This window comes from Equus caballus, chromosome 6 (assembly GCF_041296265.1).
Source record: "Equus caballus isolate H_3958 breed thoroughbred chromosome 6, TB-T2T, whole genome shotgun sequence".
Classification (NCBI taxonomy): Eukaryota; Metazoa; Chordata; class Mammalia; order Perissodactyla; family Equidae; genus Equus; species Equus caballus.
This window is the reverse complement of record NC_091689.1, coordinates 86,652,269-86,675,199: the sequence shown is the minus strand read 5'-3', so window position 1 is coordinate 86,675,199 and position 22,931 is coordinate 86,652,269. Positions and strand designations below refer to the sequence as shown.

At 51.5% G+C, this 22,931-nt stretch overlaps 4 protein-coding genes across 14 annotated transcripts; 2 read left to right on the top strand and 2 right to left on the bottom strand.

The window, feature by feature from the left end:
* The first annotated feature begins 1,838 nt into the window (after positions 1–1,838).
* On the top strand, positions 1,839–7,432 carry MMP19 (matrix metallopeptidase 19). 3 transcript variants are annotated; one of them, XM_001491758.6, is made up of 9 exons: positions 1,839–2,085; positions 2,357–2,442; positions 3,363–3,493; positions 3,734–3,949; positions 4,431–4,676; positions 5,110–5,235; positions 5,812–5,976; positions 6,139–6,266; positions 6,446–7,432. In XM_001491758.6, exons 1-9 carry the CDS (start codon positions 1,996–1,998, stop codon positions 6,743–6,745), a joined length of 1,488 nt encoding a protein of 495 aa, XP_001491808.4. In that variant the 5' UTR covers positions 1,839–1,995; the 3' UTR covers positions 6,746–7,432. The 3 variants fall into 3 exon arrangements, with proteins under 3 accessions (XP_001491808.4, XP_070126389.1, XP_070126390.1); XM_070270288.1 differs by having other exon boundaries at positions 1,853–2,085; positions 2,878–3,493; XM_070270289.1 differs by lacking the exons at positions 1,839–2,085; positions 2,357–2,442 and adding an exon at positions 2,529–2,563 and having other exon boundaries at positions 2,878–3,493.
* Positions 7,433–7,611: 179 nt separating this feature from the next.
* On the bottom strand, positions 7,612–12,498 carry TMEM198B (transmembrane protein 198B). 6 transcript variants are annotated; one of them, XM_070270285.1, is made up of 6 exons: positions 12,378–12,498; positions 11,779–11,886; positions 10,655–10,913; positions 9,438–10,019; positions 8,835–8,992; positions 7,612–8,713 (listed from the first exon to the last, which is right to left on the bottom strand). In XM_070270285.1, the coding sequence occupies exons 3-6, from the start codon at positions 10,827–10,829 to the stop codon at positions 8,576–8,578; spliced, it is 1,053 nt and encodes a 350-aa protein (XP_070126386.1). In that variant the 5' UTR covers positions 10,830–10,913; positions 11,779–11,886; positions 12,378–12,498; the 3' UTR covers positions 7,612–8,575. The 6 variants fall into 6 exon arrangements, with proteins under 6 accessions (XP_070126386.1, XP_023499522.1, XP_001491782.1 ...); XM_023643754.2 differs by lacking the exons at positions 11,779–11,886; positions 12,378–12,498 and adding an exon at positions 11,928–12,066 and having other exon boundaries at positions 8,835–8,995; XM_001491732.5 differs by lacking the exons at positions 11,779–11,886; positions 12,378–12,498 and adding an exon at positions 11,928–12,066.
* Positions 12,499–12,543: 45 nt separating this feature from the next.
* DNAJC14 (DnaJ heat shock protein family (Hsp40) member C14) lies at positions 12,544–19,969 on the top strand. Its single transcript, XM_023643753.2, has 7 exons — positions 12,544–13,507; positions 13,945–15,413; positions 17,655–17,761; positions 17,972–18,091; positions 18,446–18,606; positions 18,689–18,791; positions 19,004–19,969. Exons 2-7 carry the CDS (start codon positions 14,001–14,003, stop codon positions 19,212–19,214), a joined length of 2,115 nt encoding a protein of 704 aa, XP_023499521.1. The 5' UTR covers positions 12,544–13,507; positions 13,945–14,000; the 3' UTR covers positions 19,215–19,969.
* Positions 19,970–20,202: 233 nt separating this feature from the next.
* Positions 20,203–22,901, bottom strand: ORMDL2 (ORMDL sphingolipid biosynthesis regulator 2). 4 transcript variants are annotated; one of them, XM_014740876.3, is made up of 5 exons: positions 22,628–22,720; positions 22,157–22,250; positions 21,538–21,712; positions 21,231–21,382; positions 20,203–20,685 (listed from the first exon to the last, which is right to left on the bottom strand). In XM_014740876.3, exons 3-5 carry the CDS (start codon positions 21,709–21,711, stop codon positions 20,550–20,552), a joined length of 462 nt encoding a protein of 153 aa, XP_014596362.1. In that variant the 5' UTR covers position 21,712; positions 22,157–22,250; positions 22,628–22,720; the 3' UTR covers positions 20,203–20,549. The 4 variants fall into 4 exon arrangements, with proteins under 4 accessions (XP_014596362.1, XP_001504831.4, XP_070126388.1 ...); XM_001504781.7 differs by lacking the exon at positions 22,157–22,250 and having other exon boundaries at positions 22,628–22,901; XM_070270287.1 differs by lacking the exon at positions 22,157–22,250 and having other exon boundaries at positions 21,538–22,032; positions 22,628–22,711.
* Positions 22,902–22,931: the final 30 nt, after the last annotated feature.

Genomic DNA, 22,931 nt, shown 5'->3' with positions numbered 1-22,931 from the left:
ATTTTAATTAAAAATATTTCTATACAAACTCTTCTGCCACCTCCTGTGGGCAGAGAGGGAAACCAGTTTGCAGGAGGGGAGCAAGAAAGCCAAAGAACCCAGGAGTTCTTTCTCTCAGAAACAAGTTCTCTTTTTGGGGGCAGGGAGACCACATGTCCTAACCCTTCACACACATTTCCACTTCTCCCCCACTGAGAGATGACAAATTCAGAGGGAAAAAGAGCTGGGTCAGCCTGGCTCCGGGGATGGGGGTGATGCCATCATGGGAACAGAATTAGTCATGCCGACCTTGCACACACGCCTGCAGTGCCTGGCTCTAGTGGGTTTTGTTTGGGTGCCTGTGGACATTCTTGGGAGGCTGCAAAGATCAGAGATTGACCCTGAGGCTTTGCTGCTTTCTAGCTGTGTGACCCGAGGCAACCTATTGGAGACTCAATTTCCTTTTCTGCAACAAAGTGATGATACCAACCTGCAGGGTTGTTGCTGAGATTTAAATGAGGTGAACTATTTGGCAGCTTTTACAATTTCACTCCATTCTCTCCTGGCTCTTTAGTATCCAGAATGTGGTTCCATCCCCTAGAGTCCTCTGAGGCAGAGTGAGTGCCCACCATTCACCTTTCCTAGTAACCACCATCTCTCTCCCCAACACGCTAACAGACACTCCTAGGCATCCCGCTCCTCCCCCTTTTTTTCTTTTGCTTATATGAGGTGCCCAGGGGAGAGAATAACCTGCTAGGACATTCGTTTTACTTTACTCCTTCCCCTGATGTCTTCCTCTCCCCCTTCCACCCTCAGCTGCTGTCCCTGCCGCATATCCTCACGACTGCCAACCGCCTTCTCTTCCATGCCGGCCACAGTCTCCAGGGCTGAGGCTGGGCAGGCAGAGCTGGAGCTGAACTCAGAGCCACAGACAGTTTCAGGTAAATGCATCACATGTTATTAGTGGTTCTCTTCTGGGTAGAATTTACTGGTAGTTTTCATTTTCTTCCTTGTTTATTTTGGTATTTTCCAAATTTACTACAATGAGTGGTGGATAACTTTTAGTTAGAAAAAGTATCTTTAATCAGATAAAAATGACAATTTTCAACTGGCCCATGTCCTGTTCTCTAAAGAAGAGGGACTGGGGGTGGGGGAATGGAAAGAGGGAGGGAAGGGCAGAGCTGAGAAAGAGCTCTGCAGGGGGCTGAGGGGAGCTGGTTCTTAAACTCCACCATTTCCTGGGGGCATCAGCCTTGGTGATGATGGCCTCAGTCATGGCTTTTGTCACTCATCAGTCAGAGGCTGTCGGTCCTCCCTTGCCTCTCACTGGCCTTTGGGACTTAGCCACCCCATCACACATTCCAGGCTCATTAAATGCTTGACATGATGACTTTTTATTAAAGCAGACACAAGCCGGCTTCAACAGATTAAAATTTCCAACTTGGTCTTGGGTGCAAAGAAACTGAGACCTCACTTGGATTCCCTCACGTGAAACCCAAACACCTAAGAAGCTTCCTACCTCTTAGCTTTTATTTAAGTTTTTCCTATCCTAGGGCACACAGGGAGACATGAAGTTTGAAGATGAGGGGTTTGCTGCCCAAGGGTCCCTGGGGCACAGGAATGCCCAACTCCAGGGGATAGCCATGGTGCCTATCCCTAGTCTCTGCAGAGATTTTGCTTCTCATCCTGCCGGGATGCCCACCCCCAGGACGGCATGAAAAGTCTTCCCGTCTCCAGTGGATGACTCTGGGGGAGTGCGCTGGGGGCTCTTCTTGACTCTCACTGTCTGGCAGGGCAGAGGTTAATGGTGAACTGCAACATTTCTCTGGGCTGAGTCACCTCCCACTGCCACTCCCCCCAGTTCCCCTCCCCTGAAGTTTTATAAAGAGGACCAGAGACTAGAGAGTGAGAAGAACTGGAGGTAAGAGCCCCCCACCTAGCCCTGCTCCCCCAGGCTCCTGGACACCTCAGGGCAGAGGGCACAGACGGCCTCTGGAGCTCCTGCCTGGTGGGACCATGAGCTGGCAGCTGCTGTGGCTGGGCTTCCTACTCCCCATGACAGTGTCAGGCCGGGCCCTGGGGACCACAGGGAAGGAGGCAGCAGTGGTGAGTCCCCTGGGAAAGAGGGACACAGGCGGGGGGAGGGAGGGTTGGGAGCACTGCCTCCCCTCTGACCTTCAACTTGCCTGCCTTTCCCTTCCTTCCTCTACTCCCTGATCTATCCCTGCCCATCTCCACTCCTTCCCCTTCTACCTGAGCCCTTTCCCTAAGGCTCCTCTCCCTTAGTCCTTCCCTGTCATCCCCTCCTATCCTCATGGGTCTGTTTACCCTGAGAATAACCTCCTTCCTATTCTGCTTACCCCTGCCTCCATCATAGGATTACCTGTTGAAATATGGGTACCTACAGAAGCCTCTAGAAGGACCTGATGACTTCAGCCCAGAAGATATCATGGAGGCTCTGAGGTGAGAGGTCATAAGGCACATGTCTTCAAGGTCAAGGTCGCAAGATCTTCTTTCCCTCCTCTCATCTCTTCCTCTCCCCAGGCCCACCCCTGCCTGACTCAAATCCCTGTCGGGGATCTAGGTAATGGGTGGCTCTCCTTGTCAGGGTGGTGGGGCATGGGGTGAGATGGGAATTCCAAGATGAGGAGCACAGCCGTTGGATCTTCCTAGGCCCTAAGCACTCCTTTGGAGGCTCTGTCCCACACTGTATCCCAAATACTAATATTTAGTCATATCCCACATGAAGTATAATTTATATGTTAAACTATAAGTTGAGTTGGAGTGGAGTTGTTGACATGATACCTTTTGTAAACATTTAATTCGGCACTTATTTCTATTTTGAAGTTTTCTTTTCATATTTTGGATCTAATGGATCATTTTTCTTTCTGCTCTTAGATATGTTCAGAGTCCCTTGAAAAGCCACAGTGCCTGCAGTACCTGATGGATGACATTGCCCCAGAGCAGGCAGGGCTTGGGGGGGGGGGGGGGCGTCCAGCCAGCAGGGAGAAGGCTGAGGGAGGACAGGCCCTCAGGTGGGAGCAGTGGTGGGAGAGTCTCCAGAGCAGGGGGGTGGGACACTTCCCCAGAGCAGGAGAAGGTTAGAAATTGCAATAGAGGAAGAAGGCAAGAAGTGAGGGGAACCTTACCTGAATACAAGACTGAAGATGGGGGCGTAAAGTTGGAGTATCGTCGTTTCTGCAGAACAGAAGGGAAAGTCCCGATTATAAGGACTGGATACTGGAGTGACCCCAACATCTTCAGAGATTCTGTGCCATTCTCAGCCACCACCTTGGACAGCAGGGGGCTAACGAGCTATCGCCAGTTCCCAGTCACTCCATATAGCCCTGCCCTGCTGGATCCATCCCTTTCCCTCTTTTCAGAGCTTTTCAGGAAGCATCTGAGCTGCCAGTCTCAGGTCAGCTGGATGATGCCACAAGGGTGCGCATGAGGCAGCCACGTTGTGGCCTAGAGGACCCCTTCAACCAGAGGACCCTTAAATACCTGCTGCTGGGTAAGGACTGAGCCTGGGAAAGGGAGGGAGACAAAAGGGTGGCATGGCTCTGGCGTAGGGGTGGCGTCGGGACAGTGTCAGCTCAGTGTTGATGGATGCTCGCCTGGTAGTTACCTGATCATCACTTGCCTGGAGGGGTTGTTACATAGCTTTGTTGAGTGAGTCCCCAGACTCAGGGGAGTCCGCTGGGGTTGGCAGAAGGATCTGTGTTTCTAATCTCTTTTCTGGTCTGATAACTAGGTCGCTGGAGAAAGAAGCACCTGAAATTCCGCATCTTGAACCTGCCCTCCACCCTCCCAGCCCACACAGCCCGGGAAGCCCTGCTTCAAGCCTTCCAATACTGGAGCGATGTGACCCCCCTGACCTTCCAGGAGGTGCATGCTGGCTGGGCTGACATCCGCCTCTCCTTCCATGGTCGCCAAAGCCTGTACTGCTCCAAAGACTTTGATGGGCCTGGTAGGCACCAGCTGTGGGCTCCCACCTTACGGACCTAAGATTACCTCTGTCCCCTTGAGCCAGTGACTCTGGAATCTTAATGTTCAGTCTGTGCCCTATACCTGACTGTACCTACACTCTCTAACCACCTGCTAACATTCCCTTGGGGAGCAGTTGGTCACCTCCTGGGCCTTACCAAGCCTCCCCTTTGAAGTTCATGCCTTCTTCCTTGGTTTACATCCCCTCCTGAAGGCACACCTCAAAGAGGACTGGACCAGAGAGGAGAGAGTGGCTGCGAGGTAAAGGGACAGAGTGATGGGCACCCCTGAGAGAACTTGGATGATGATAGAGGAATCTGAAAGGAGAGAGAGAGGCATCCAAGAGACAGTGAATATAGATGGGGGAATTTTAAGGGAATGGAGTAATTGGAGTTTATAACAGGCAGGGGATGTTCCAGCCTAGGAGACTCTGACCTCCCTCCTGTCACTTTGCCTTTGTCCAGGGAGGGTCCTGGCCCATGCTGACATCCCAGAGCTGGGCAGCGTCCACTTTGACGAAGACGAGCTCTGGACTGAGAGGACCTACCGGGGGGTGAACCTGCGCATCATTGCAGCACATGAACTGGGCCACGCCCTGGGGCTTGGGCACTCCCGATATACCCAGGCCCTCATGGCCCCTGTCTACGCTGGCTACCGGCCCCACTTCAAGCTGCACCCAGATGATGTGGCAGGGATCCAGGCTCTCTATGGTCAGTTCTTTCCCCTAGTGATCATGAGGGTCATTCTGACAAGCATCTCTTCAGGCTTGAAGAGACAAGTCTGATCTCCGTGGAGAGAAATGGCTTGGTTTCTTTCTCTTCCTCCTGCCCAGCTATTCAGGCTTCTTCATTTTCAGGAGCTGTTTTCCTGACACTTCCATATCTAATCTTCCTTCCAGTCCTCTCTCCCCACACACCCACTCTTGGGGATGAAGAATGAACATTCCAGCAAACCTCCTTCCCCCTTTCAAAACTAAAACACGTCTCCTGCTGGTGTCAATATGATCGCGCCTCCCATGAAGGGACACTCTCCAGAATTCCCTTCTCCTCTCTCTCTATGGGGCCTCTGAGCAGAATTTACAGAAGAGTGGGGAGGCCAGGCGCTCCGAGTTCTCTTCCTGAGCAGCATTACGTTACCTTACAGGCAAGAAGAGCCCAGGGATAGGGGATGAGGAAGAAGAGATGGAGACCTCCACTGTACCCCAAGTGCCCACAGAACCCAGTCCCATGCCAGACCCCTGCAGTGGAGAAGTGGATGCCATGATGCTGGGTGAGGCTTTCCTCTCCAGGCTGTAGGCAGGCAGTGCAGGCAGCCTGCTGACCTTGAGACCTGGACAAATAGGAGTGACATGGGACCTTAGAATGATCAATAGAAGTTAGACATCAGGCATCGGTTAGTGGCCATGGAGGAAGGCATGTGGCATGGGGAGGGAGGGTTCACAGCCAAATTAAAGGTGGGCCAGGCAGGCATTTATCTCGGTTGCCACCTTATAAGGGCCACTAAAACACATCTGGAAATAAAGATGGACAAAAGAAATATTAACTTGAATGTCTATTACAGAAGGTCTTATATACCTGCATCGAAGGACAACTTGGAAGCCACTTGGGTTGGAAGCTGGGGTCCCCAAAGGGGAGCAGATATCTGCAGGGCCTTTGTTTTGTTGAGTGGACCAGAGCTGAATTGCTCTGAACAATAAAGGGGAACACTGGGTCCTCCTTCTCTGCCCTAAATCTTCTCCTTGAATTAAAGTTGAATGAAGCTTTGAGGAATCAGCCTGCCTGAGATAGCCACAAGTCTTTATTTGATCCCTGTCTTTTTGACTTGTTGACACCCCTTTGCTCTCAGGGCCCCGTGGGAAGACCTATGCCTTCAAGGGGAATTATGTGTGGACTGTGACGGATTCAGGGCTGGGTCCCTTGTTCCAAGTGTCTGCCCTTTGGGAGGGGCTCCCAGGAAACCTGGATGCTGCTGTCTACTCTCCTCGAACACAATGGATTCACTTCTTTAAGGGTAAGGGGACTAGTTTACGGTGTGTTACCTGAGGAGGGCCTGCCATCAAAGAATCCATAAAAGAGAGGGAGAGATGAGAAGTTTCTGACAGGGTGGAATGGAGGAACCGAAAGCTATCACCTGAGGACAGAGGTGACTTGTTCTTTCCTTACATGCTCTCAGGAAACAAGGTATGGCGCTACATTAATTTCAGGATGTCTCCTGGCTTCCCCAAGATTCTGAGTGGAGTAGAACCCAACCTGGATGCAGCTCTTTACTGGCCTCGCAACAAAAAGGTGTTCCTCTTTAAGGTATAAAGCTCAAAGCAAGGGCAAATCCCGTCTTATTAGGGGCGGGTCACCTTGCACCGAGAAGCAGACTTGCTCTTGAAGGGAGACCTTCCTCGGCTGCTGCAGCCTGGGGGTGGACCTCTGGGGGTCCCTAAGCTTTCTTCTCATCCTCCTCTTCTCCCTATCTACCCCACACTCAGGGTTCCGGGTACTGGCAGTGGGACGAGCTGGCCCGAAATGACTTGAGCCGCTACCCCAAACCAATCAAGGGGTTATTTACGGGAGTGCCAGACCAGCCCTCAGCTGCTATTAGTTGGCGAGATGGCTGTGTCTACTTCTTCAAGGACAAACAGTACTGGGGCCTCAACTGGCAGCTTCGAGTAGAGAAAGGCTATCCTAGAGATATTGCCTACAACTGGATGCACTGTCGTCCCCACACCCCAGACACGACTCCATCAGGTGGGGATACCAGTCCCTCAGCCAGAGGCACTGACCATTGAGCCACAGGAACAACTTTGGATACCACTTCCTTGACCATAGATACCTTCTTGAACACTGACCCCTCACCCGGAGACACAATCTTGGACATCACCCCCTCAGCCCCAGGCTCTACCACCCTTTCATTTCCTGGTAATGTCACCCTCCAGAGGCCCTAGACCTGAATCACATGCCTGCTCACTAGACTGCAGGCAGTGTGGCAGGGGCGTGAACCATAGACCTCAGGCCTAGAAATGTCCTAGCTCTAGCCACCACTCCTCTGTGCTCTTCCCACTCCTGGGCAGTGACTCCCTAGCTCTGGGTCAGCCCCCAACTCCATTTACTTCTTCCCCGTCCTTGAGACACTTCTGACTGAGTTATCTACTCTCTGGAGGACAGAGGGAAGGCATCAACCAGGCCATTAGCTCACAGCAGGCAACAGCTGGGAAGCCGGATGCCTGGGTCCTGTTCTCCCTAGATAAAGTGCAAGAAAATAGCATGGCCAGTAAAACGAGCAGGGGCTTTGGAATCCTTGAGAATCACATTTACTTGCTTATGACTTTGGGCAAGTTAATTAACCTCGTTGAGGCTCAGATTTCTCATTTGCAAAATGTTAATAGCAATTCTGCACAGTTGTTGCATTAAATGAAATACTACATGTGAGGTGCCTGGCACATTTGTGCTTAATAAAGCTAATTCCATGTTCAAAAGAGAGGACTGAACAGCTCTTCCTCTGGCTGTGTGTGTGTAGTTGTGTGTACAGTAGTCCAATGTGACAGAGGTACCCTTATCAGGGCTTTAGGGGACAGAGGACTTGTCAGTCTGGCTAACTTTGTTTTGAGGTGCAAAGAAAGTAACAAGCAGCAACAGTAGAGACCAGACTCCCTGGTTCAGTGTTCAACGCCATTTTATTCACATGCTCCCACATTCTTCCTCCCTCCCATCATAGCCTTGCTGCCCAGAGGAGGGATAGAGCTTCTTTCCTGCTGTCTAGGGAATCAGGGAACAGACTTTGGGCAGGAGAATCAGAGTGGGGAGAGTTAGAATGGTTAGTGGCTGGGGCAAAGTTCTGGTTGAGGAGGAGATATGTATCACTCCCAATGCGAAGCAGAGAAGGCACTTGTCTCTCACACAGCCCCAAAGACCAGGCTCCTTTGGGCAAAAGGGCTAGACTCTGGCATGCAGGTCAATGCTCTCTCCTTGGAGGAAGAAGCCAGTTTTTGGGGGAGGCGGGTGCTGAGCCAGGCACTGCCCCATGGTCTTCTTCATGTTAAGGAAAGAGAAGCACCATGGAGGACAGGACCCCCAACTGAGGTAGGAGAAGGGGCCTTGGGCCTATAAGGTCCGGGCGAAAGGCTGGCCAGGAACCCAACTACCCCCTAATGAGGGGCCTGGGGATTAAAAGGGTCCTGGCGCTCCTCTGTGCCCTTCTCCCCCCAAAAAAGCTATTAAGTGCTTTAGGAGGCTTCCCGATTTTCTATAGGTCCTACAAAAAACAAAACCCCTTATTTTACCATTATGAGGCACACTGAGGTGGGCATATAAAAGGCTATTTGGGTAAGGGCCTCCTAGGTTTGGAGGAAATTAGAGAGAGTGCTACTTTGGGACCAGGGCACCTCTGTTATTGGCCAGAGGTAGGTATTCATACTTCCATTCTTCTCCTTTCCCCACAGGATTCCTCTCTGTCTGTCCCTGAAACATATCCCTACAGGGCTGGTCTGGGTTAGAGCACAGATTCTAACCCCGATCCAAGAGGTGGGGAAGTTTGTGTGTGGGTCCTGTGGGCTCAGGCCCTGCCCACCTAGTATTCCCAGGCCCTTGCTAGGGGTGGGGGCATCAGTGGAGGTTTAGGCTCAGGTCTGGGTGGAACCAGAAGGTGTGGTGAGGGGTACAGTGGAACCACAGTCAGAATCCAGGTCCAGGACAGTGTAGGGGGCTGTTGCCTGGGTGCCTGGTCCTAGTTGGCGCTCTCGAAGGCTCTGGAGATAACTCTGGAGGGGCACGGGGCAGAGAGGGCAGAGGAAAGGGCCTGGGTCAGAGCCCCCTCCCACCCTGACCATCCCCATGTGCCCTCTACCCCATCCCCCAGACTACCCTTCCCCTCTTACTCACTGGAGCCAGACTGTCAGCAGGGCTCCGGGCATTGTGGGGGAGCTGGCGCCGGTAGCTGCCCTCACAGAGCCCCACCCCAGGGGAGGTTCGGTGCCACTTGGCCTCTTGTTGACGGATCCGAAGGAGTTGGAGATGCCTTCGCTGGTGGCTCAAGACCACTGCTTGGGAGGGGGCGAGAGAGACTTAGGGAGGCCTCTTTAGATCTGCATCCTACCCCCCAAACACACTCACACTCTGGAGAAACCCACTTGATCTCTCTGTTCCGGCTCTCTCAAGGCTCAGAGCCCCACCAGTTATTCTAAAAGAAACTCTTCTTTGGAATCCTTCTACTCTTTCCTCCCGGACTTCTCTGAGATCTTCCTTTCCTTCGATAACAGTTCCTGATAACTCTTCCCTGCTCCCTCTGACAATTTCTCTTCTCATTCTTACTCAGACCTTGGGCTCCTCCAACTCTAACTTTCTTTCAATGCCCTGCCCCATCCACCGTAGACACCTCCGCCCTCCTCCCTCAAGTGTATTTTCTCCCTTCTCCTCCTCAAGTCTGGGAACTGGGGACATCACAAGGCACAGGTTAGCTGCTTCTGTCCCATGGCACTAACTCACCATTGGCGTGGGCTCCATGTTCCTCATCCATGAGCTTCCACTGGGCCAGGGCCCCAAGGGCCCCGAGGGCTGGCCAGGTCCCCAGCAAGACCCAGCTATACCAGCAGAGAGGAGGCAAGGCTGGAAGTGCCTGCAAGCGTTGGCCTAGCCGACGGCCCAGTGCCAGCCCCTCCAGGAAGTAGTCAGCACAGGCCACCAGCACTGCAGCACCCAGCAGGGCTGTGCCCAGAACTGTGAATGGACGTGGCCATCGAAGCGTGAGCAGGGCTCCCAGCAATGCCAGCCCCACCAGCCCCCCGGCCGGCACCCAGGCTGAAGGTGGCTGGTAGATGGGCTCAGTGCCTAGAAGGACCCCGGCACCCAGGGTTAGGCCTAGCAGGAGACCAGTCAGGAAGAGCCCAACACTGCGAACCAGCATGGTGACCAGGCCGCAGAGGAGTCCGATGCCTAGCGCAATGCCCGCGCTCACCTCCAGGCTCAGCTGTGTCTCTAGCACTCGTTCCTTGTGGCACAGCAGGAAGATCACCAGAGCTCCTGACAGCAGGCCCGAGAGAAACATCACTGCCTTGAAGCAGCGGTAGCCTGGGAAGGGAGGCAGGAGGCACTGAGAGACGGAAGGGGGTGTCTATTGGGATAGCTCTGATGAATTAGAAGGGAGAGGAATGGCTAACCAGAGGAGCAGAAGACAGGAGCAGCACACCCAGGGACCTCAAGGCAAGGGCAGAAAGGAATCATCTCAGGGAAGGCAGAGACTTTTCAGGAACTGTGAGGGGACGGGAGGGAAACTCAGGAGGTAAGATGGATGCATTGAGGGGAGCAAGTATAGAAAGAAGGTTTAGTCCTTCCAGAGACGGTAGATGGGAAGAAATCAGCATGGGCTGATTCAGGGTTATTGGGGAAGGGTAAAGAAACCATAAGCATAGAGGATACTTTGGGAATGGAGTTTTGAGGTAGGAGGGAGGGGGAAGGCAAGTTGATAGTTGTTGGGGTATGGGGTGTGGTGGTGGTGGAGAGGGGTGGGGGGGTGTCAGAGATGGAGGGCATGGGTGTGGGAGACGGACAAGAAGAGCTGGCAAGAGCAGCATGGCTCACACTGAAGGTAGACATTCCCTGATAGAGGAGCAGAGGTGGCCCAGGAGCAATGGAGAAAGTTGGCATCATCCTTGAGGGTGACAGTCTTGGGCAGCTGCCCCCTGGAACCCTGGCCCTGCTCTCACCGAAGCAGCAGTAGATGATTCCAAAGCAGCAGCAAAGAGCACACACCAGGGCAGGTGCCAACTCAGGATTGTCCTGGGGTTCCAAGACACATCTTGGGTCTGGAGGCTCTGGGAGTTGTTGATTAAAGGACCTGGGGTCAGAGGTCATGGCCAGGGGCAGCAAGCCTTCCTCCATGGCAGAAGAGAAGATGGTCACAGAGTGGGAGGTCAGTGTCAGCTCCTCTCACCCATCCATGAATGTCTTGAGGGGGTTGGAAACCTGCAAGAGGGTAGGGAGCCGGAACTCAGGTGCCCATGTATCCGAAGGACTCTGTACCGCTATTCCTTTTGAAGAAGGGCCAATTTCAGGAGGGAGCATGGCCCTGGCAGGGTAACTGAAGAAATCTACAGGATTGGATTGAGGGGAGCCAGCTGTCTCTTTATCATCCTCTGAAACAAGGACACTAAGTAACAGTTAAACGAAAATCTAAGGTAATGAGCTTTTGTCTGCCTCCCAGCTTTCCAGGGAGGAGTTGGAAAGTCCTAGGTCTGTGGAGGGAGGGGCCCAGGGGAACTAGTGGAACTAGGGGCTAAAGGCCCAGCAGGCTATTCCAGCTGAAAAGAAAGCTTGCCCCATCTGCTGCTGGGACTCAATACTGCTCCACTGGACTGGGAAGGGTGGGGTCAATGGAGAGGGGAGAAGGAGGAGAAAGAGGAGGGAATGAGTCACAGTGGGGTCTCTCAACAACTGCTCCAACCCCAGGGAAGGCGGAGAGGAAAAAAACCAGACACCAAAAGAGTTTGGGACAAAGACTCAAGTAGAGACAGTCACCCACACTTTGTCAGGGTTTTGAAGCTTCGGCTTCATGCAGAGATGGAGTTGCTGGGGGAAGGGGCATACAGCCACAGTCCAGCTCCCATGGCCCCTCACGAACTAAGCGGGCACCTTGCCCACAGACATCTCACATCCTGGTAGCCTTTTGCTCCTCCCCTCAGGACACTGGTGGGATTTTTCCACCCCTCCCTTTCCCCAGGGGTGTCAGGGCTCCCAGTGGGATTTGAATTCAGTTCCTGAAAGGAGGAGAAGACCAAGGAGGGGCTGGCATTGGGGCACTGTGGGAGTCGGGTATGGTGGATGCAGGCACCTTCCTTCAGCTGTCTTCTTTTGGACATCAAGGTCCTAACAGGCTGGAGGGTTGGCTTGGGAAATCCCTGGGGCTCCTCTCCTCAATCCGCTTGGAAGTCTGGGGACCCTAAACAAGGAGAGGTTGGGGTGGGGGTGTTAACTACTCACCACCCTGCCAGGGCTGAGGAGAGGACGGGGTAGAAGTGTTTCCCTAGACCCCCAGCTGCATCCCTGCCCGGAGGTCCTAGACGATGGGGCGGCTGTCGGGCGTGGGCACCCCCAGGGCCACTCTGTTCGTGGCCCACTAAACTCCTGCAACTTGTAGCCCAAGCCCCGTGAGCTAAATGCAACCAGATTGGGGGGTGGAGGAAGGGGACAGGGTGTGTGTGTGTGTGTGGGGGGGGTGACATCACGGGGCGGGCCCCTCCAACTCTTTCCCCTGTGTGTGGGGGGGACCCAGTTTGCCTACAGTTCTAGCCTGGGACGAGAGACTCCTCCAACCATAGCAGGGAAGGGTCTTGGGGGCACTGCAAGAGGTTTCGGGGAAAGATCTCTGAATACTTGGGCGATGACTCGACAATCGAAGCTCTCAAAGCCCCAACTGGGGTCCCTGCGCACCCCTAGCTCCGGCTTGGTTTCTTCCACTTCCCAGAGAATTGGAGTATTGTCTTCTGGAGAATCTGGTGGTCGGGATCGGGGACCCGGGGAAGGGGCTCTTGCTGGTGTAGGGGCGCCGGCGAGGGGTTCATGGGTGGAAAAATTTGCTGAGCAAGACGGGGTCTGGAGGGGGGACTAACAAAAGAGGGGTGTGTCGAGGAGGGGACCGACAGAGAAGGAACCCAAGCCTGGTCCGCGTGGGGGCGGGGGCGCGTGTAGACGTCGACTGAGCAGCTCGGTATGCAAATGAGATGCAAAGCAGCATGCAGATAAGTGCAGTGTTTTTTGGCATTTCTCTCCGGTCTTGAGCCCAGCGGAACTAGGCTCCCAGTCCCCAAGCCCTGCTCCGTGACGGGGCCTGGTAGCTGCGTCCAGAGGGGCAGATCTAGGCCGTGGGAGCTGCAGTTATACGGGGCAGTTCGCCAGCTGGGTCAGGCGTGGGAAGGCAGAGGGTTGCTAGGAAAGGAGGCGCAGCGCAGAAGGGCCAGGGCGGGGGCTGGCCCGAGGCGTCCTCCCCTCCGCCCCACCTCCGCATGATACAAAAGGACCTCTGTCTTCGCTACAGCCAGCCGGGAAGGGATCAGGGCAGTGGCTCCTCTACGCTCCCTGGTTCTGTCTGCAAGGGAAACAACACTGTGGCTCGGTGGCTGTCCTCTATCTTCCAGTGTCGGCAAAACCCAAGAATACAGCCAGAGGAAGCCTGAGAATCTGCCCCTAGTCCGCAGGCGCTGCTGCAGCACCCACTTGCTTCGCTTCCAGCGGTGCAGCTCGCGGTGCACCTCGCACGAGCGGAGGCCTGCGGCAGAGGGCCCTTTAAGGGGCGGGGCCAGTGCTTCTCCAGGACCGCCTCCTCTGATTTGACTCAGCGCCGGCTGATCGGGCTCGCGCCTCCGCCAACCGCTTTTTCTTTTTCTTCCCGTCTCTTCCCTGGTGACCCCGGAAGTGGAAGTATGCGTAGCTCGGCGGCCGCGGCGGGGACGGAAGACGGAAGCAGAGCGTGAGCGGGAGGCGGAGCCGGGGGAGCTGCTCTCGTAGCTCCCCCTGGCCCTAGGCCCAGCTGCTCGAGGGGGAGGAGTTACCGCCGCTTTTCGGTAAGTTACCTTCACCCCCTCTACCCAGCCCGAGGGTTCCCGGGTTGTCTCTCTCGGGCAACCCCCCCCAAGCTCCGCCCCCAGGTTTTCTTAAAGGGCCGCACGGTCCCCACCCTTTTCTGGCAGCGTGCGGCCCCCCTTTCCGGCCGTCTTTGCCTTTTTCCCAAGAGTGACCCCAGGACCACACCCTTTGCGGTACCTCTCTCTTGCCCTGATTCAGGATTATAGCTTTCTGGGGAAAGAAGAGTAAGGGGGTTTGGGGTGGGGGAGGGAAGGATCGGGGTTGTGGTTAATGTAGTATTGTCTCATTGCTAGCGGTAATGAATGCCCCAAAAGAACTTGGGAAAACAAGGGAGATGGGTGCATTAAATATATTCTCAATCTAAGATTATTTATTCCTTCTCTTGATCATCCCCACCTTGCTACCTTTGTTACAGGCATCAGAACTTACCATGATGGCTGTGACCTAAAATCCTCAGGAAGCCCCGGGGTTATGGCCCAGAAGTACCCCGGAGAAAGAGGGTTGTGTGGAGCCCACCACAGTGGTGGTGCCTCCCTCAGGACTTTAGGACCCTCTGTGGACCCTGAAATACTTTCATTCTCAGGACTCAGGGACTCAGCGGAGCCTGCTCCTAATGGTACCCGCTGCCTCACAGAGCACTCTAGTCCTAAGTACACACAGCCCCCAAACCCAGCCCACTGGTCGGATCCAAGCCATGGCCCCCCAAGGGGTCCAGGACCCCCTAAGGATGGTGAAGACCCTGATCAGAGTGAGGCATCTTCAGAAGAAGAGTCAGGAGTGGACCAGGAACTCTCAAGAGAGAATGAGGCTGGGTACCAGGCAGATGGGAACCCTTCTTTTCTTTCCATTCCATCTGCTTGCAACTGCCAGGGAACCCCTGGAATCTCTGAAGGGCCTTACTCTGAGGGAGGAGAGAGTTCTTCTAGCAACTTTTGCCACCAGTGTACCTCTCCAGCTTTGGGGGAAGATGAAGAGTTGGAAGAGGAATACGATGATGAAGAACCTCTTAAGTTCCCCAGTGATTTTTCACGTGTGTCCAGTGGAAAGAAACCTCCACCCCGGAGACAGCGGCACCGTGTTCAGGCCAAGGAGGATACTCGGGAGGGTGGTCGCAGAGATCCCAGGTCCCCTGGTCGACATCGGCTGGGCCGGAAACGAAGTCAGGCAGATAAGCGCAGAGGCTTGGGATTGTGGGGAGCAGAGGAACTGTGTCAGCTTGGGCAGGCAGGCTTCTGGTGGCTGATTGAACTGCTGGTATTGGTGGGAGAGTATGTAGAAAGTTGTGGCCATCTCATCTATGCATGCAGGCAGCTGAAAGGCAGTGATCTGGACCTTTTTCGAGTCTGGGTGGGAGTCTGGGCAAGGCGGCTGGGGGGCTGGGCCCAGGTGATGTTCCAATTTCTGAGCCAGGGGTTTTGCTGTGGGGCAGGGCTGCTCACCCGTTTTCTTAGGCTACTGGGTGCTTTGCTGCTCCTGGCTCTGGCCCTCTTGTTGGGCTGTCTACAGTTGGGCTGGCGGTTTCTGGTGGGATTGGGTGACCGGTTAGGCTGGAGGGGTAAAGCCACCTGGCTCTTCTCTTGGCTGGATTCTCCCACCTTGCAACATTGCCTGGTTCTGCTGAGAGACAGCAGGCCATGGCAGCAGCTGGTGAGAATAGTTCAATGGGGTTGGCTGGAGTTGCCTTGGGTCAAGCAGAGGACTAACAGGCAGGGGAATGCACCTGTAGCTAGTGGGCGCTACTGCCAGCCTGAAGAGGAAGTGGCTCGACTCTTGACTATGGCTGGGGTTCCTGAGGATGAGCTAAACCCTTTCCATGTGTTGGGGGTTGAAACCACAGCATCAGATGTTGAACTGAAGAAGGCCTATAGGCAGCTGGCAGTAATGGTGAGTACCTTTCCTCTCTGTTTCCTGTTCATCTTTTGTTCCCATATTTTATTTTCTCTTGCAGTTTTAGAGAGAGAATAATACAGGGAAGGCAGAGTAGAAAGTCAACCTGAGGCTGAAGAGTAACTTTAATTCTTAAGAGTCATAAAGACTTTCCCCCATGTACTATGGAATCTGACTTTCCCTTCATTTTAAGTTTAGTCATGAAATTCTTTTTCTTAATGAAAAGAAATGAACCTGGTATGTCAGGTGGTGTTGGACTCACTCACCCTGGAATATCCAGGTGAAGTCCCTCTGACTAGGGTGGAGAAGAGGCCTAGTCAGAAAGCCTGTCACTTCCTCCCCTCTGAATAAATGAGGGTGTTTTGAACACGGGGAAATCCATCTATCTGTCCCGGGGAGGCAAGTGTGGACCTAGTGTGGGAAGGTTCAGGGAGCGTATGTGATTATTCCAGGATCAGGTGAAAGAAAACAAGCTGTCTCAAGACCAGCAACCCAGAGTGGGAAAGGGAAGGAAAGTGGAACAGAGATTATAGAGAGGCATATCCATGTGTATGTCACATGGTTGCTTTTATTGATAAGAGGGGTACAGGTGGGAGTTGTGACACACCATATGATTGAGGGAAATGGTTTAATACAAGCATGCAATCACATTGCTACTAGAAGTAGATATTAGGTTGCTATTTTTATATATGATTGTTACTGCTATTCCTGTACAAGTAAAACTATATTACGAATATAAGTTCTGTGTATAAATTACATTGGAGGCCTATTTGACTGAGTGTTTGGAACTGGAATGGTAAAATATCACAGTGTGCAAATTACCTGAACGGTAATTTACCAAATGGTATCATTTGGTAATGATACCAAAGAGGAATGAGCAACCAAAGTTTCCATTAACCATTCAAGGCACACTAAAGTACCAGGCCTGTAACTTATCAGAGGACTAATTAATGAATTTGGTGGGAAATGCATGCCCCTTGGTGGGTAGCATGGGATATTCTTAGAGTGGGGAACAACTGCTTACACTCAAATGGTTACTAATAGTAGAGCTTTTCTCACTTTCATGTCTTTTAGCACACATCCTCTCGTAGGGAATATCATTCTTACAAGAATTCTCATTTTCAACTTACTTTCTTGGAGTAGAGATGTATTTAAGTTCCCCATTCCTCAACACACCTGCCCCACACCCCAAAGTTCTCCCTTGTTCTGGGCCAGAGTATCCGTGGGCTGCTTCTTTTTTTTTTGTGAGGAAGATTAGCCCTGAGCTAACTGCTGCCAATCCTCCTCTTTTTGCTGAGGAAGACTGGCCCTGAGCTAACATCCGTGCCCATCTTCCTCTACTTTATATGTGGGACACCTACCGCAGCATGGCTTGCCAAGCGGTGCCATGTCCACAACCTGGGATGCGAACTGGCGAACCCCGGGCCGCCGGAGCGGAACCTGTGCACTTAACTGCTGTGCCACCAGGCTGGCCCCTGTGGGCTTCTTTTGTAGAACTTCTCACTGCCCTTATTAGGCGCTACAGTGACCATGACTAAAAGGCTGTTCTATAAGCTTGGGAATGTGGGAGATTTAACAGCATTTTGTTTATCTGGCATCGGTCAGGAGACTAGCTTTATCTTTGCATTTTTGGGGAATGAGGATATTATTTGTCTTGGAGACAGGCTGAAAACTGGATAAAAAGCATGTGAGGATCATAATATGCTATTTCATTTATTTCTGGGACAGAAAGGCCAACTATTGTGGGAAGTTTTGAGTAGATATGAGAATTTTCTAGTTAGAAAAGATTGAGTTTGAGGATGTAATATCTTTGGAACTCTTACTTCATGGCTGACAAAGTTAACATCTGAGGGCTTAGGATGCATGTGCCAGGTAGGGCGACCAACCATCCGCATTTGCCTGGGATTGAGGGGTTTCCTGAGACGTGAACTTTCAGTGCTAAAACTGGGACAATCCGAGGTACACTGGAATGGTGGATCACCTTAGTGCCAGATTCTGTGCTATATACTTCACATATATTCTCATTTAATACTCCCAACAATCCATGATATATAAAATATTTTAGGTCATACAGCTAATAAGTAACAGACCTGGGACTTGAACCCAGAGCAATTAATCATTAAGCTATACTGACTCTCTAAAAGGATGGTCAAAGAGAAACCTTTGATATGAGGTTATTTTGACCCAAGATGGGGAGAGGGTTAGAATGGATTTGTCATGAAATCTTTCTCTTGGTAGGTTCATCCTGACAAAAATCGTCATCCCCGGGCTGAGGAGGCCTTCAAGGTTTTGCGGGCAGCTTGGGACATTGTCAGTAACCCTGAAAGGCGGAAGGAATATGAAATGTAAGTTGGAGATGTGAAATTGTCAGGTGGGGTAAATGAAGAAGCTTCAATAGCAGATTCCCTCGAATTGAGGATGGAGGCTCTCTGACGTGGAGAGAACTGAGGTTGCTTGTCTTTCTAGCTGACCAGGGGCCTCAGGAGGCCAATAGCTCTGTCTCCCTTTGTCCCTCGCTCAATACCCTTTGACTTACAAAGCCTTTCTTCTCTCAGGAAACGAATGGCAGAGAATGAGCTGAGCCGGTCAGTGAATGAGTTTCTGTCCAAGCTGCAAGATGACCTCAAAGAGGCAATGAATACTATGATGTGCAGCCGATGCCAGGGAAAGCATAGGTATGACACAGGACAGGAATGGTATAGCCACAGCTTAGAGATTGGGTAGCCAAACACCTTCCTTGTGAGTATTATTGGTAGTTATGGGATACACATGGTGAATAAAAAGACCCTGAGGTTTCTACTTTTGCTATATTGTCAGTAGATTTGGGATTTGAATTAGCAGTAAAAAAAAAAAAAAAAAAAGATATTTTTAGCTTTAAGATAGAAGGTTGAGGGCAGAGTGTACATAGGCATATGTAACAATTGAGTGGAGATAATTTTAGATGTTTCATCCATATTTGTCAGTAATGATGAGACTCTGGTAATGCCCTGGGCTTGACAATTAAGAACTGTCCTTTTTTTGGGTTGCAGGAGGTTTGAAATGGACCGGGAACCTAAGAGTGCCAGATACTGTGCTGAGTGTAATAAGCTGCATCCTGCTGAGGAAGGAGACTTTTGGGCAGAGTCAAGCATGTTGGGCCTCAAGATCACCTACTTTGCGCTGATGGATGGAAAAGTGTATGACATCACAGGTAAGCTTCTGTCCTCTAGAAATATGGACTCATAAATGCTCAAAACTGTGATGTTTTGGCTGATTATTTCTCATGCTTGCAGAGTGGGCTGGATGCCAGCGTGTGGGAATCTCCCCAGATACTCACAAAGTTCCCTATCACATCTCCTTTGGTTCTCGGATTCCAGGCACCAGTGGGCGGCAGAGGTAGGTGGTATTTCTTTCAATAATCTATCTACTATTCTAGCTCTGAATATGGTTTCAGGTGACATGCTGTTTAGGACACCTAGGTGTCTTACTCTCTAAGAATTTTGGCAACTAACTCAGTAGATCTTTAACTTAGGTATAAATAGGTAACATAGGTAACCAAGTGACCCTTAATATCTCTTGCCTCATTGTTCTTTCTGTTTTCCTCTCAGAGCCACCCCAGATGCCCCTCCTGCTGACCTTCAGGATTTCTTAAGCCGGATCTTTCAAGTACCCCCCGGCCAGATGTCTAATGGGAACTTCTTTGCAGCTCCTCAGCCTGGCCCTGGGGCCACTGCAGCCGCCAAGCCCAACAGCACAGTACCCAAGGGAGAAGCCAAACCGAAGCGGCGGAAGAAAGTGAGGAGGCCCTTCCAACGTTGACACCCCTTCTCTTCTTTCCTCAAATCAATGTCAGGGAGTCAAAAGGGCTGTGTACAGCACAGGATGGAGTTTGATTTGTTTATTTTTAAATATTTAAAAAAGGGAAAATTGTAAGCTCAAATTGTTCACTCAGTACTTGTAGGAAGCCCCGGAACCACTCTCCCTCCTCCACCAGCACCCAGGAACTGAATCTTGTCTTCTGACAATACCAAAGAAATAGGGGGTGGCCAGAGCAAAGAACCGAGGGCCTGGACCTGGGCTGGACAGTATCCCCCATAGTAGTGTGGGAAATTTCCCTGGGGTCTGTATGCCTTTGTCTTGTCTTTTGCTTCTAGAGCAGATGACACTTTCCCCCTCTTTTTAAACTATCTTATTTCTTGACCCATTTCAGAAGGGAGTCCCTTCCTTTACCCCAGTATACTAGTTAAAAGACAGAACAAGAAAGCACGTAGCCCTAATTTTAGGAGATATTTAGAGTTCAGGGAGTGGGAACTCTGAATTTTTCCTCTGACTTTCACCATTGTGGGTAATCACCCAACTTCATGCTTGTTGCTGCAGGGATGGCCAAACTAGTAATTTTTAAAAAGCGACTCATGCCCTCTGCCCTTGGGTGAGGGGGATGGATAAAGGGGCTCCCAGCAGCACCCTTATGATCCAAGGGTTTGTATTTTTTTAAGTTTGTTCATATTTGTATGTACATATATATTTAAAGCCAGGGGATTATCTTTCTATAAATATATAACTGGCAACCTGTATCTTCCCTCTCTTCTTTGCCCATATAGCTTGAGCCCTTTTTCTCATTTGAGTATCCTTTCCCTACTAAGTGTTAGCTGAGAGTGAAGGCCACCTCCTACTGGACCAAGGGAGAGGGGGTAAAAAAAAAAATACCTTAAACAAGTTTTGTACAGTAAGTCACTGTTCCATCTTTCTTCCCCAGTCTTATGAGGACATCTTCCTACCCTTCTGCTGACCAAATTGTAGCCATATCTGAAAAAAAATGATCTTTATTATAAGGAAAATACACAGCAAAATAGAGCTGGAAGGTGGTGGGGGTGGAAGCTATGGAAAAACTTAATCACCAAACAAGCTGCCCAAACATGGCTTCCTGCTGCAGATGAGAATGATTTGGCTCTTACCTCACCTGTCTTTCCTGATTCAAAGAAACCTGTTCCTAGCAGGGCTGGGCCCAGGGAGCTGCTTTATTCTAATCTTTTCTCTTCCTGGGAGTTTGTGAAAGGTTGTATAGTTCTCAGGCTTTCGAGATAGAGAAGACAGCATGGAGAAGGGAAGGATGTTGTAGCCCTTTGTTCCCAACGTCGTCCCCAGCCCCATCCCTCAGTATTTGTTGATGCCAAAGAGACGAACCCCGTGGAACTGGGGCAACTTAGGCAGCAGTACGCTGAGCAATGAGGCTGTGTTGATGAGGAAGTGAACAGCATCATACTTGGTGTAGAAGCTGGCCAGGAGGTAGCTGTGGAGAGAAGAAATATGTTGAGTGAAGTTGGCCTTCCCTATCCATATTCATGCCTTTCCAGTGACTTTTTCTATTTTAAATGACCAGTTTTACTGCGTGTAGTCCTAGGATATCTGAAATATTCCAGCTCCAGTAACAGTATTTACTTTGGGGTTGGGGAGATGATCAGATAGCACCTTTAACTGGAGATTTATAAGTTAGTTTGTGTGTTTTTTAACTGTTAATGACATGGGCAAATGACAGCTGAAGCAGTTTCAGCCTGTATGAGCGTGCTCTTTGCTTCCACTCCCCACAGTCAGTTTTCACAGATTTACATCAGTTCTACCTTTATTCACTTCTTTTGGAAGTGTAAAATTACTTGGTTTTACTTGGCATTTTATCTTTTCTTAGGCCCTTCTGCATTCCCCTACCACCACGGAAGCAGCAAGGAATGCATACCACAGTATCTTCAAAGGGTCTGAGTAGTCTGCTTTTCTAAAGCTTCCCTGTGGGCCTTTATACCTGGCTCTTGGAGCATCTCCCATATCTCCCCCTGGACTCACAGTATAATAGGAGAGATGCTGAGGAATTTGCGGGAAGAGGTAAACTGGAGCCCGTAGTCCATCTGTTCCCAGTATGTCAGTAGCCGAGCCTTTCCTTGGTCAGGGGTTTCAAAGGGTGTCCCTTTCACCGTATGTAGGAAGACATACATAGCCTGGGAGGAGGGAAGGGGGCAGAAGGTAGTCCTTCAGCCAAAGAATTATGCTAAGATCCCAAAAGGAAGACATAAATCCCCAAGTAATTGACAGTTTTATTGTTTTTGGTTGGGAAAGGCCTAGGGTGGGTATAAGGGCATGGTTTAGTGCTCACCAAGTTATGGATGACGTTGGTCAGGGTCCAGACAACAGGAATGCTGAAGAAAGGGATGCTGAGTAGAACCACATGCAGCAGTCCTACCAAGATGGTGTACGCCAGCCAGATGCCCCGGCTATTCATCACTCGAGTGTTGGGGTTTACTTCGCTGTGTGCCACCCCCACATTCATCCTACCACAGTGGGGGTTCAGGCAGGAGTCCAACTCAGTTTCCTCTCACCCCCTCTTTGAGTTTGTTCCCGAAACTGTCTTCTGAATGACCAAAATCCCTTGAACTCTATTGGAATGAAAGAACTCCCCCATCATGCACAAAGGAAAAACTGAAGACTTGGGGAAAAAACTTAAACGGCAAGAGTCCTCTCTGCATTTTAGAGAGACAATGGTAACTTTTACTCTGATCTTTACACTTCAACTGTAACTTGAAGGAAAAGCCTAAGCTTGGGGCACCTGCTTCAAGGAGCAAAAGAAACAGAAGTATCTCACTTTACTTTCCTGAAAAAGTTAATAAGGAATCATGAGAGGTTACATACACCCAGAATTGCAGAAGAGGGTCATAGGACACAATCAAGGAACCACTGAGGAGGGGCGCAGGGATAAAGCTACTTCTAATCCCCACCTTTTCCTCTGGGGCTTGCCCCTCCTGTGTCATCCCCTTGGCATGTAAGCAAGCAGCCAGCGTCCCAATTCCTTCTGTCGAGAAAGCCTGGGCGCTGCAAGAATTTGACCAAGGCTTTTGGATAGGAAGGGACCTGAGCTCAGTGTCGCGAGAGATGGAGCCCTAGCCCCGACTCCAGCGGCGGCTCTGGTCGTCCGAACTTGGCCCTTTAAAATCGTGCTAGCTCTAAAGTTGATGATGCCTAGTTAGGAAGCCGCTCTCGCCCGCCCCTCTCTACCTAAAATTCCCTAAACCCTAGTGCTGAACCCGCCCCGTACACCTCCCAGCTTCCCTCTCTCGTTCGTCGGCTCCCCTCAGGGGTCTCTTCAGCGCCTCTCTCGGTATTTAGTTCGCCGCCGCTCCTCGCCCCCGCCCCCTGTGCCTCCCATCGTTTTTCTCGGCGCCCCTTTCCAGCCTCCCGGCAGCCCCTACCTGCCAGGTACAGAAGCCCTTCCAGCCTGGGGCGCGGCGCTCGCTTTCACACCTGTGGTCTCCAGGAAGCAGCCGCCCTTGTCTATCTGCGCTGTCCCGATTGGTGGAGCAGAATCAGCGCTGCCGCCACCCATTGGCTGGCGGTCTCCGATGGAGACGCACAATTGGCCGCCACTTCCGTCGTTCGGAAGGTGCAGAACCCGCCCTTCTCTCTGTCCCACCTTCTGAGAGAGGTGGGGAGAGCTGCTTAGAGGAGTGAGAGCGACGCCAGCTGTTGGCTAATGGGGAGAGTTGATGGCCTGAG